Source organism: Cynara cardunculus, assembly GCF_001531365.2.
Source record: "Cynara cardunculus var. scolymus isolate 2C chromosome LG 8, CcrdV1, whole genome shotgun sequence".
NCBI classification, from domain to species: Eukaryota; Viridiplantae; Streptophyta; class Magnoliopsida; order Asterales; family Asteraceae; genus Cynara; species Cynara cardunculus.
The window spans coordinates 6,197,953-6,210,279 of NC_037535.1; the positions used below are offsets into that span (position 1 = coordinate 6,197,953).

At 36.5% G+C, this 12,327-nt stretch overlaps 1 protein-coding gene across 1 annotated transcript; it reads right to left on the bottom strand.

The window, feature by feature from the left end:
* Positions 1–10,060: 10,060 nt before the first annotated feature.
* LOC112516145 (DNA-directed RNA polymerase II subunit RPB1-like) lies at positions 10,061–11,554 on the bottom strand. Its single transcript, XM_025123166.1, has 2 exons — positions 11,134–11,554; positions 10,061–11,070 (listed from the first exon to the last, which is right to left on the bottom strand). The coding sequence occupies exons 1-2, from the start codon at positions 11,552–11,554 to the stop codon at positions 10,061–10,063; spliced, it is 1,431 nt and encodes a 476-aa protein (XP_024978934.1).
* Between the last annotated feature and the right edge of the window lie 773 nt (positions 11,555–12,327).

Below are 12,327 nucleotides of genomic sequence, written 5' to 3' on the forward strand. Positions count from 1 at the left end.
ATGATAGCATCCATTTGTTTTCACTTATAAGCAAATATTTCATTCACTGTGAATAATAACTACGATTATAAACAACTGAATTAACCTCCCTAAAAATTGGGATATGATTATGTAACCGATATCATCTATAATCAAACAACTTAAAAATCATCCATAATTACCTCCCTAAGATATAATGTAACTGAATTATGATTTTTCAACAAAACTACCCCTAATAGTAAAATCATACGTGTTAGGAAAAACAAGAAGAAATTAGACTGGTTACTATGGGTTTGCGGAGTTTTAACACTACTTAATGTGTTAAAAATGATTCGGAGTTTATATAGTAGATTTTGTTATGTTGGAAGTGTAAAATATTTGTATTTTTGTGTGATGTTGTTCCACCCAAAAGGTGGACCAAAAAGACTTCAACTTTGTCCCACATATCCCACCTCATTTTTGTCTCATGTCATGCGAAATATGACACTATTTTTTTGTCCTGATTCCTGATAGTCCCATGTATTCTGTACAGCAAAAGCACTCTAAATATTAAATAAATGGGAAAAGTCTAAAAAACCTAATGATGAAGGAAGTGGAACCATAAAGACTATGGCAATGAGAATAAACTTAACCCCTGACCTTCATAAAGAAATTCTGAAATGTCAGAAGGAAGCTGTAAAGGAAGATCATATAAATTCGGAAAGATTGAGTAAAATGATTTCTACTTTGGAACCGAATGATGAAGGAATTTTGTGCCTTCAGGGACAAAATTGGGTTCCATGCTATGGGGATATCCGGAAAGTTATTCTGAATGAAAGTCATAAATCTCGTTAATCTATACATTCAGGCACCAATAGATGTATAAAAGATCTGAAACCTTTCTATTGGTGGCCCGGATTAAAGAAGGATATAACAAGATATGTGGAACAATGCATGACGTGTCTACAAGTTAAGATCGAACACCAGAGGCCTTATGAAAATCTTCAATCTCTAGAGATTCCTGTATGGAAGTGGGATCATATTACAATGGATTTTGTCATGAAATTACCCCGAACTCCAAAAGGGTATGACGCAATTTGGGTAATTGTTGATCGCTTATCTAAATCTGCGCATTTTCTACCTATTAGAGAAAGTTACTCTTTAGAAAGGTTAGCATAGATTTATATAAAAGAATTTGTAACTAGGCACGGTGTTCCACTATCCATCATCTCTAACAGAGATAACCGCTTCACTTCGAGGTTTTGGGAAAGTTTGCAAAAGGCCTTAGGATCTCAGATCAGTTTTAGCATAACATACCATCCACAAACAGATAGGCACAGTGAAAGAACCATCCAGACTCTCGAAGACATGCTAAGAACTTGTGTCATTGACTTCGGGGGATCATGGAATGATCATTTACCATTGATAGAGTTTGCCTATAATAATAGCTACCACTCCAGCATCCAAGTGGCACCATATGAGGTCTTGTATGGACGAAAATGTCGAACGTCGTTGTGTTGGAATGAGGTGGGTGAAAGGCATTTGACGGGTCCCGAAATTGTTCAAGAGACATCTGAAAAGATTGAACAAATTCGTGAAAGAATCAAAACAACACATTATTTCCAGAAAAGCTATGCCGATAATCGTCGGAAGCCGATTGAATTTTGTGTGGGCGATTTTGTGATGTTAAAAGTTTCTCCGTGGAAAGGTGTTATCAGATTCGGAAAGAAAGGTAAACTTAGTTCGAGGTATGTTGGGTCGTTCAGAATCTGCAAACGGATTGGGCCAGTGGCTTATCAGTTAGAACTACCAGAAGAGCTCAGTCTAATCCACAACATTTTTCATGTGTCAAACTTACGAAAATATTTAGTTGATATGAATCTAGTTGTACTGCTTCCAGAAATTAAACTAGACAGTAAGCTAAACTTTGTGGAAACACCAGAAGCTGTAATTGACCAAAAAATCAGGGTGTTACTGAACAAAGAAATCAGTCTGGTTAAAGTATAGTGGCAATATCACAAGGGGTCAGAAGCAATTTGGGAACTAGAGTTGAAAATGAGAACAAAATATCCATGGCTCTTTGATTAAAAGAATTTCGGGACAGAATTCTTTTGAGGGGTGATGATGTGATAATCGGGTCTTGGTTATCACCCGAGGTAATTAATACGTAATAATATGTTATATGATTACGTGAAAGCATGATAAATTGTTATATTTGATCATGCAATTATGTGAATTTTATGCGTAAATGTGTATGCATAATGTGAAAATGCATGACTAAAATACGTTATATACATAAAGCTTAGTCATGGCTTAATATGCATGGTTTATGTGAGTTTGCATACATATGTTTTAAAATGGGTGCATGGGCATGCATGTAAGGGGATTTAGAGCCGCCTTACTCTTTTTGGAAAGGTATATATATGAGGATTAAGCCCCCATACAATTCTTATTGCCAATTTGAAAACTTGAGTGAGAATTGAGAAGGCATGTGTGTTGACCGGATTGCCTATTTTGAGGTTGGACTCATCTGATTTCTAAAGAAAATTGATAAGGTGAGTAATTTCTATCATTTTGGAAGGTAATCCAGTTAATTTGAATATTGAATTGTGTTATGAACCTATTACCCGGATTAGACTTTAAATCGGACAGTGTTGTTCGGATTAAGTTATAAATCAGACACGTGTTGTCCAGACTAGAGGAAACTGATCATAGTGTAAATCGGATTAAAGTGTTGGGAGATTTTGAAATACGTAAACCGGATAAATGTTTTAAACGGAGAAGTAAGAATATGATCAAAGGCCATCCGAATTTGATATAATCCTACTAATATGTTGTCGGGTTTAGATATAAACTAGCCAAGGCTTGACTGGTGTTGTGTAAAACCATTTGTATGATTGATCGGATTTGAAAGTATTGGAAAATTTGATTTTGATGTTGTCCGGATTTGTAATCCGGTCAAGAATTTGACTTTGGTATGTGTTGTCCGAATTTATAGTCCGGCCAAGGCTTGACCGGAGATGAAGTCCGGCCAAGTCTGTGTTGACCAGATTTTTGAAGTCTAACCATATTAATATTTTGATGATCAGTAGATTTTGTCATATTATTCTTTTTATATAATAAAGGATGAAGTATTTTCATAAAACTGTTTTGGATAAGTCATGGATAATATTTCATCAGGACGATTGTGACATCGGTCTATCCTGATTGAAAATAATTTGTAAAACTTTGATGAGAAAATAAGGGTGGCATATTAAGGAGAGGTGTACCATGGGATAAGGGTGACATATCAAGGAGAGGTGTACCATGGTACAATGGTGACATATCAAGGAGAGGTGTACCTTTGGATATAAGGGTGACATTTGTATGTGTGTTATGTGATATAACTCTTACTATTATATCTTTTAAGATTACTGTGGTTATGAATCTATATTTCTTTGTGATTTAAAGATTCAGGATTATGGTTCTTATTGGAAATCATAGTATGGATGTTATTGAGGGAAAAGATACATGGTCTATGGCCTGAAGCTATAAATAATCCTTGTTATTGATTATAAAGGTTTAAAGTGGTTTATGTGAAACCTGAAAGATTCTAACCTATTTGTTTTGGATATGTTATTTATAAAGCCAGATATTTGGCTTTGGAAATTGGTAAGGTATCGATATTATGGATTATATGTTCATATACTCGTTATATATGAAAAGTTGATTTTAAATAARGTTTTGGTGATCTTCACCCTGCAATGACATAGAAAAAGGGATCTCACTAGACCTTTTGGTCTAACCCTCATTTTGTATTTTAAATATGTATTGCAGAAAATGCTGACAGTAAGGGGAAGGGAAAAATGTAATATTTTCATGTATGCATATCTGTGTGAAGATTTGATCATGATACATCTAGTTTTTGGTAGATAAACACTGTTCAATACAAGAAATGTATTTTGAATTTTTGGATCATGTATTCAGTAAGATGTGTATTTCTTGTACTTGGGACCTATGTGGTATATAAACATGTATTTCTTATGAATGAAGTATATGTTACGTGCAATATGTATTGTGGGGTGTTACAGTGATTATGGGTTTTCTTCTTGCATCAACAATTATTGAATTAAATGACTCACAAATCCCATTTTCTATAGCTTCACAAGCTCTATCGGGTTGGAAAAATGCCCTACACCATGTATTAGGGTCCCTTTCAATCAAGTGATTATATGCATCAAAGTATTGTATCTTAAACTTTTCCATGTGTGACATGAAATCTACCTCAAAAGTGGATGTAGTTGCTGCCCAAAAAATGTTTCTATACTAAACACCGTTAAACCTTTTATGAAAATTAGCATATATGTGTCTTGCACATTGTCTATGCTCTGCATATGGTGCCAACTCCTTTACAGCTTCAACAATTCCCTATTGCATAAAATTGCAAAGGAAAGCATAGTTAAAATGAGATGTATGAGGCAAGTTTGGTGCTAACAGTCACAAATGACATAATTAGATGATGTGAGGGTTTAAAATACAAAGTACATTGCCTAAATAAAAATTGGGTACGTAACTAGAGTGCCTAAATGAGAAAAATCTACAAAAAACTTGAATGGATGATCTAAATGGTGATGTAAAGGTTGGAACACTTTTGAATTAGTTAATATGAGGTGTTAGAAGTGACAGAAGTCAAAAAAGTCACGTAGATTGCATTTTATGCAAGTTTTACAAATTACGTTGCTATTTTGGTAAACTACGTGCACAACACTCAAATGGGAGGTGTTTGACATGATTTTAAGCTTTGGACTAAGTTTTGGACCTATTAAGAGTTGTTGGAGGTGTCGGAAATTTTTTACGGGATTCCTAGCTGCTCGTCGGTTTATTCAACCTTAGATTCCAACACAAAAATAGAACTCGGCGCAAGTATATACCTCGTACTACTGTCGTCTCGTAACAAGTAATAATGGTAAAAAGTACCAGATATCGTTCCCACAGAGATAGCTTGTAAAGTTATTTCAGAAGTCCAGTGTATAAAAACTAGTTTCAGATGGCGAATCGAGGGATTTGATTTATCTAAAATKGGGRRGKTTKAWTWAMMACTAAGAAAATATCAATCTTAAAAAGAAGCACATAGTGCAACAGTTGATTAAGACATTAAACAAATGATTCAGTAAAAAGGTGACATAGCATTCCTRTMATAATTATCTAAAATCAATAAATGATTTTATATTACTATGACAGTATCAACTATCGGGTCAGATGGCCTCCCAAGAGCACACACCGGTCAACGTGCTATCGATACGATATCATTTATGTTAGATGTCGTGAATCCTAGCACAACACATTGTTACCATCCTACACCGTAGGAGTATAGCATTTTTGTCAGATACTAAAGCTATTTATAGCCTTCTCCTATTACCCCATGTTTTGAAAGTCAATACATTTTTATACACAAAATTAGTTGTCAATTAATTTTAATGTAATCATCAAATGAAATATTAAGCACCTGAAATAAATAGTAGACTATAATGCTAATAAGACACCTTTGTACTTTCACATCGGCTTTGGTCTTAATTTCCCATTACACCCCAAGCTAAGGCGTTAGCCTATCATCGCTCGGTTTCTTCTCTCGAAGGATGTAAGGACTGAAAAATAAATAACTAAGACKGAAAAGTAAATTGCAGAAAGTAAATTACAGGAAATGGAAATACTGGAATGTAAAGTACTGGAAATTAAATGACTGAAATATAAATGACTGAAAGTAAATTACTGGAAATTAAATGACAGAAATGTAAATTGCAGTAAAGTAAAGACTGAAATGTAAAGGACTAAAATGTAAAGGACTGAAATGTAAATGACTGGAATATAAAGACTGAAATGTAAATACTGAAATGTAAAGAACTGAAATATAAAAGATTGAAATATAAATTATTAATTAGTAAATAATACTAATTAATATAAATCTAATAATTATGAAGAAAAGTACATGATGATTGACAAAGGGTACTTTGATGGGATGAATGATGGTACTTTGATGAGAATGGTACTTGACATGAAAACCTTGGGAAATGGGGTTGACTTTTTGAAGGAAACTTGCAAGTCAAGTAATGAAACTTGCAAAACAAGTTTCGTTACAAAGACCAAAAGATTGCTTGCAAAGTCGTAAAAACTGTTTATTTAAACTACGTAAATTAGCAGTGAGCCACAAAGGACGAGATCCGATGTAAAGCAACAACGATCGACTAATTCGTAACTTGAAATAAAAGTAAGAAAACTTAACTTAACTTGGAACATAAAGAAGATGAAGATTAAATACGAGTACGTAAATTAAACTTTGACAATGAAGTCACAACTTACAAAAATCGGTTCTTGAAAAGTCAAACAATAAGAACCGAAAGCTTAGAACCGAAAGCTTAGAACCGAAAGCAATATTCTTGAGAGCAACTTACAAAAGATTATCAATAAATCTCTCAAAGTACGTAAAATTATCCAAAAGTAAGTTAAAACAAAGCATAAGGCTTGTTTATATAGGCCAAGGGAGGTCCCAAAGTGGGTGCCAACTAATAAGACAAAAAGCCTCTTCAAACTGGGCTTTGACCGAGCCCAAGGCTGTTGACCACGCCTCTTCTATGGACCAGCCCATCTATCCATGGCCCAAGCAGATTTCCAGCTCTCGGACAGGTCCTATAGGACCTTGCCACTCCTGGTCCTGTAGGACTGCCGTAGGACTGGGCCCAAAAATGATCAAAAACCTGCAAAAACAGGGAATTATCATTAGATATATTATGTAACTACTAATATATGAAAAAAGCATAAAAAGACTCAATTAGGACACTAATGGGCAAATAAAACAAAGGAAAATGGTTAAGAAAATGATGTAATAAGGTTAATAAATTAACACTTATCACACCCCCAAACTTGAATTGTTGTTTGTCCCCAAACAACAGAAGATGACAAATTAAAAGACTCAAAGTTCTAATAAACTAAAAAAATTGAGCATAAATATTCCATAGCCAAAGTATGCATATTTTCCAAAAAAAATTGAATGAAAGTGTTCTACTCATGACTTGATGCTTGATATCCATATCCCTTCATAAACCTAGCTCCCCCAAACTTAAATCCTTCATATTACCAAACCATAAGCTAGCCTATATTTCTTTTGATATACTAGATTCAACAGATAGATTGAGACTTTGAATTGGGTTTTGCATTTGTTTTTTTTTCAATGCATGCCTTTTACCTTTTCTCACTTTTTTTTTCACTCCATAGCACAATTTTACTGCTATGCATCTCATATTGAAGTATTTTGGACACTTTGGTCCTTTTCAAATATTCTGGTATACTTTGACACTCTTTTGTATGCACAAGACATGAAACTATGTTCCTTTGTTTGTCTTTTGGTCTTAATGCATATGTTTCATGATGTCTATAGTGTTTGGTACTTTTTTTTTAGACCTTCCCCCAAACTTAAGGGAAACAATGTCCTCATTGTGAGTGTATGAAGGCTACAAATTGGTCAAAATGAAATGAAGGCCCAAGTTGAATCAAGTGAAAGCTTTGGAAATGGTTGGCTAGTTTTATAGGCTCAATTTAAGACAAAGATAGTTAAGCTTTGGATTATTGTGGCTATGGCATCAAGTTCAAACATTTGTACAACAAATTCACCTTTTATTCTATTTTTGGTGCATAAAAGGCTAAGGGAAGATATGCTACTTAAAATCAGTGCCCAAAATCCTAAAATGAAACAGAAAAGCAAAGATGAGAAGTCACAAGTGTGACTTGGTCATCTTGTGAAAATAAAAGGACTCAAAGACTCAAGTGAAAGATTTAAACAAAACCAACAGTCCAACTCTTAAGTCAAATTGACCCTAGAGTTAAGATGTGGTACCAAGGATGAGCTTTAAACCAAAATAGTCAACCAGAGGACTGCATTATCAAACAACATGGCCATATGAGTTCAAACAATGGGATTGCCATTATTTTCTCATGAAATAGCCTGCATAGGGAGATTAAATTTAATGCATTCAGTTTGGCTCTCCCTCAAAACATTCATAATAGCCCTCACAGCAACAGCAGCCCTACTGTTTGAAAACAATCATGAAACAACAAACGATATGCCTAAATGATCAAGACTGTTAATAATGAAATGAGATAGGTCATGCTGCAAACATCAAAGAAAAATTAAGAGAAGGACTGCATTAAAAACAACAAATTAAAACAAGAAGGTTAAGACAACAAAACCAAGGTAGTAACTAGCCTTAAAAAAATAGCAAATTTAAAGAGAAACATCAAAAATTTATGTTTAAAACAGCAAATGGAAAACAGCAAATAAAAGTCATGAAAGGGACTGCCTAGAAAGCAACAAATTCATAATTAACAATCCCAACACAGTCAAAGTTTGGCTAAAAACCTGTTTCCTAAAAGATTAGAATAGCAAAGAAAGGTCATATCTTAGGGCTGCATGAGATTCAAAACAGCAAATAGAAATACATGAGCAGGACTGATCAAGGTCTAAACAGCAAATTTGAGTATTAAATCATATGCACAAAAATAGCAAAATAAAAGACAGCAAATCAAAATGCATGAAAGGTGCATGCTCAAGTTTAAAACAGCAAATCAAAATTAGAAACAGCAGAGGCTGATTCTTAAAAACAGCAAATTGGACAGTCATACTATAAATATAGCATTACCCTATGCTCAAATAGTAAAATGAAACTAAAATGCTACCTAGAAACAGCAAATGGAAGTCAGCAGAAGGCTTATGCTCTAGACAGCAAAATGAAACTAAAATGGTTCTTAATAAAAAAACAAAACAAAATAGCGAAAGACTTTTTAAAACAGCAAACTTACTACATGAGGTACTTGAAAACAACAAATGAAAGTTAAAAACAGTTTAACTATATATAGAAACATCAAAATAGCGAAAGACTTTTTAAAACAACAAACTTCATGCTAAATGATCATGCATAACTAAAATGGGAATATGTACAAAGGTTAAGAGTGTAGAACCTGTCCTACTCAGACTGAGTAGGAGAGTCTGAATGCTGCAGCAAGATGGATCTTGGTGGAGGTGGGAGCTTGACTGTATTCTTTGATTTCCCATGTTTGGCAGCAGCTCTAAGCATTCTCTCCTTCTGTGTCTTGTACTCAGCCTATTGTACCCTTTCCTTCTTCAAAATGTCAACTTTCTTCTTCAAGTCATATACTTTCTTCATCAACTTATGATGCTTCTTCACTATCACTTTCTTCAAATTGCTAGCATGATCATCCATGGCCTTCATCAATTCAGCCTTTAGAGCTGCCATGGAGGAGGTGGGTGCATCTGGTTGTACCTTTGCATTCACCCTCATCAATCTATCCATATTTTTCTTGTCTATGGAGGTTTTCTCCATTGACATCACATCTTTGGGAAAAGATAGGACTTGGGCCTTTTGCAACAGTCTATGAATCAATGAAGGGTATAGTAACTTGCCATTTGTTCTCTCCCCACATGCCTTGATGTTGGAGCACATCATCCTCCCAACATTAAATGGCCTAGCCTCTAGGATACAGTAAAGGATTAGAACTCTTTCTAGGCACAGATTGGTATCATGGCTAGTGGGTGGATTGTATGCCTCATGAAGTAAAACTATAAATTGGCCTCAGGCTTCAGATATTGGGTTTTCAGCAGCCTAGCCCTCCCTTTGAAACTCCAAACAGCCCCCTCCTTAGCTATTGTAGCTAAGATCAACTCAAGCTCTTCATCAGTGCACCCAGCAGTTAACCTATCTAGCTCAGAGTATGAAGGTGGGATGAGCTCTAGTAGGTCATTTATGGCAGTGGGTGAGTATGAGACAGGGGTCTTTSTCACTTTCAAATTTACCCCATCAGTGACTGCTACCTYAGTGTAAAATTCCYTAACCCAACTAAGATTGTATTGGTTAGGAATGTCACATARWGTTTCCCAACCCAAAGAGTCTATTGTGGCCTTGATGTTAGGATTGGCCATCAATAGTTGTTGTGTAAAACCCTTCTGCACCACCCCTACTTTCTCAGAAAATTGAAAGTAAGTTTTCCTTGCAAGGGGTGTGCTAAACAAGTGTTTGGGCTTCAGAAATATACCTGGCCCTTCCTCAAATTGTTGCTATGTCCTTCTTCTTCTTCTTGGTGCCCTTTTCTCAGTCTCTAATCTCTCACTGTCCTCTCTTCTCCTCTTTGAACTTCTGGTTTCCATTCTGGTCATTCTCTTCCTCCTTGGCACTTTCTTTCTCAAACTAGCCCCTGTATCAACCTCCTCTCTTTCTTGCCCCATATGTGGGCTGCTATGCACAGGACTATGGTGGGCAGAATGTGCACCCTCATAGTAGTCATGAGTCCCAGAGTGTAAAGGGCTAGTGGGTTGGTTTGGGCTAGGCATGAATGGTTGAGTGGAATGGGGTGATGGTGGTGGTGTTTGAGTGACAGGTGTGTTTTGAGGGTCAGAGGGGTCTTCATTGTGTTCAAAGGGTGTAAGGCTTGGATTAGTGGGTGATAGGCCTAAGACAAAGTCTAGTTCTTGGATGGATACAGTTTGTGGCAAAGGGATAGGTTCAGTGGGTGTGGAAGGTGTGGTTGTGGGCTGGTTTGGTGAGGGTAGAGGGCTGGTGGTGGTGGTTTCAACAGGAGTGGGTTTCTGTATTGGTTCAACAAGGCCTGTTTTAGGCATTGCTTGGACATGGGTTGGTTTGTGAATTGTTTCAACAGGGGTTGTCTCAACAGGTGGTGTTTTGGATGTGGATGCATGGTTGAATAGTGTAGGTTCTATAGTAGATGATGGAACCGAAACAGAGGTGAAGCATGGTGAGTTCATGAAGTTGATCTCAAAGGGTATGTTTCTAGTGAAGGTGGGTGTATAGGTGGTGGTAACAGGTGGTTGGGCAGGGGCTGGATCACACTCTGGTTCTCTCTTTATCATTCTATCCATGGCTGCCAAAGCAGCACTAACACAATGCTTGAGGGATGAACTTCCCTTTTTTGGTGTTTGAGCAGCCATGGAAGGCTGAGAGTGGATCATGGATATGGTGGGTGCACAAGAAGCTGATCTTAGGCCCAATACCTCATTAGAGGTAGCGATGGCCTCATCCACAGATTTCCTCAACATAAAACCCACACTAGCTTAAGGGTATACAGGAAAACTAGATAACAAATCCATAGTTAAACGTCTAGTGATTCTCAAACCTGTTTGGAGTCTTTCTGTAATGCTTGGTGGTATACTCTGAGTGTTCATTTCAGTTGCTGCATCTGCCAATGTGTTCAAGGAAGCATGATCTGCTTGTGCTGGTCTGGATGTACTGGTTTTAGCAACAGGACTCTCAGGTAGTGAATCACTATCATCAGATACATTGAACACAGTCCCCTTTGGTTGCTTCACTGGTTTGAAATTGATCAGACCCTTGGCTCTGCTTTTGGTCATTCTGGGGCCGAATTGGTATTGTGGAAAAGGTTGTGGTTCAGATTTCACAATCACAGTGGCTTGTGCTTGGGTTTGAGTGGAGGGTTGAGGTCTGGTTCTAGCGAAAGGGACATGCCTCAAAGGAATGGCATCAATGGGCTCCTCCTCACTAGCATTGGTTTGTTCATGGGTGGTTACAGGAGGCATAGAATCAGATTCCCCTTCTCTTCTTCTTGCTGGGTTTTAATAATAGCCATATAAAAGGAACAGGGGACTGTGATGCTTTCTTGGAGCAAAGAAGATAAAGGTGAACAGTGGCTTGGGACAAGCCCGAATGGTTATTGAACAGTGATTTAAGGGATTATATGGTTGCTGAACTTCTTCTCCAAGATTTGTTTTCACAAATTTCAAACTTTTCCTAGATGAATGACAGAAATCAGGCTATGATGATCATTAGTCAGAAATAGTACCTTCTTTAACCATGCCAGTTCAATGAAGTCCCTTCCTTCTTCAAATGGCTACTTGATGAGATATGGGTGACTGTTGCTTCGAAGAAGAAGAGTACGGTTATTGTGATGAGACACGGCTGACTGTTATTGGTTGAGAAAGGACAATGACAGTGTTGAGAGTTTGAAGGTGAAGGGATAGTCGCCAGACCTTACCAGGTACGTTTGCGCGGGATATTGGCAGGCCGTACCAAACACGGGCCTTGATGTTGGCCTGCATCGTTGCGGGTTGCGTCATTCGATCTCATCGCGTGCGTACTCATTGGGCCATCCTCCCTCTTGGCCTGTTATCAATAAAACAATGGCCTGCCCAAAATTTTTGAAGATCAATCCCAAATCTTTTAAATTAAAAATAAACCTATTATTTTAGAAATCATAAAAGAAAATAAACTAAAATTTTTAAATAAAGTTGAAAAAAAATATAATAATCCTATAGGAATTATGCATATATATATATATATATATATATATATA

What these genes read in the sequence shown, in the direction of transcription:
- LOC112516145 (XM_025123166.1), bottom strand. Translation starts at nt 11,554, where the DNA reads ATGCCTCCTGTAACCACCCATGAACAAACCAATGCTAGTGAGGAGGAG. An exon ending in TACAGAAAGACTCCAAACAG is followed by an intron (nt 11,071 to 11,133) that starts GTTTGAGAATCA and finishes TATACCCTTAAG; the next exon opens with CTAGTGTGGGTTTTATGTTG.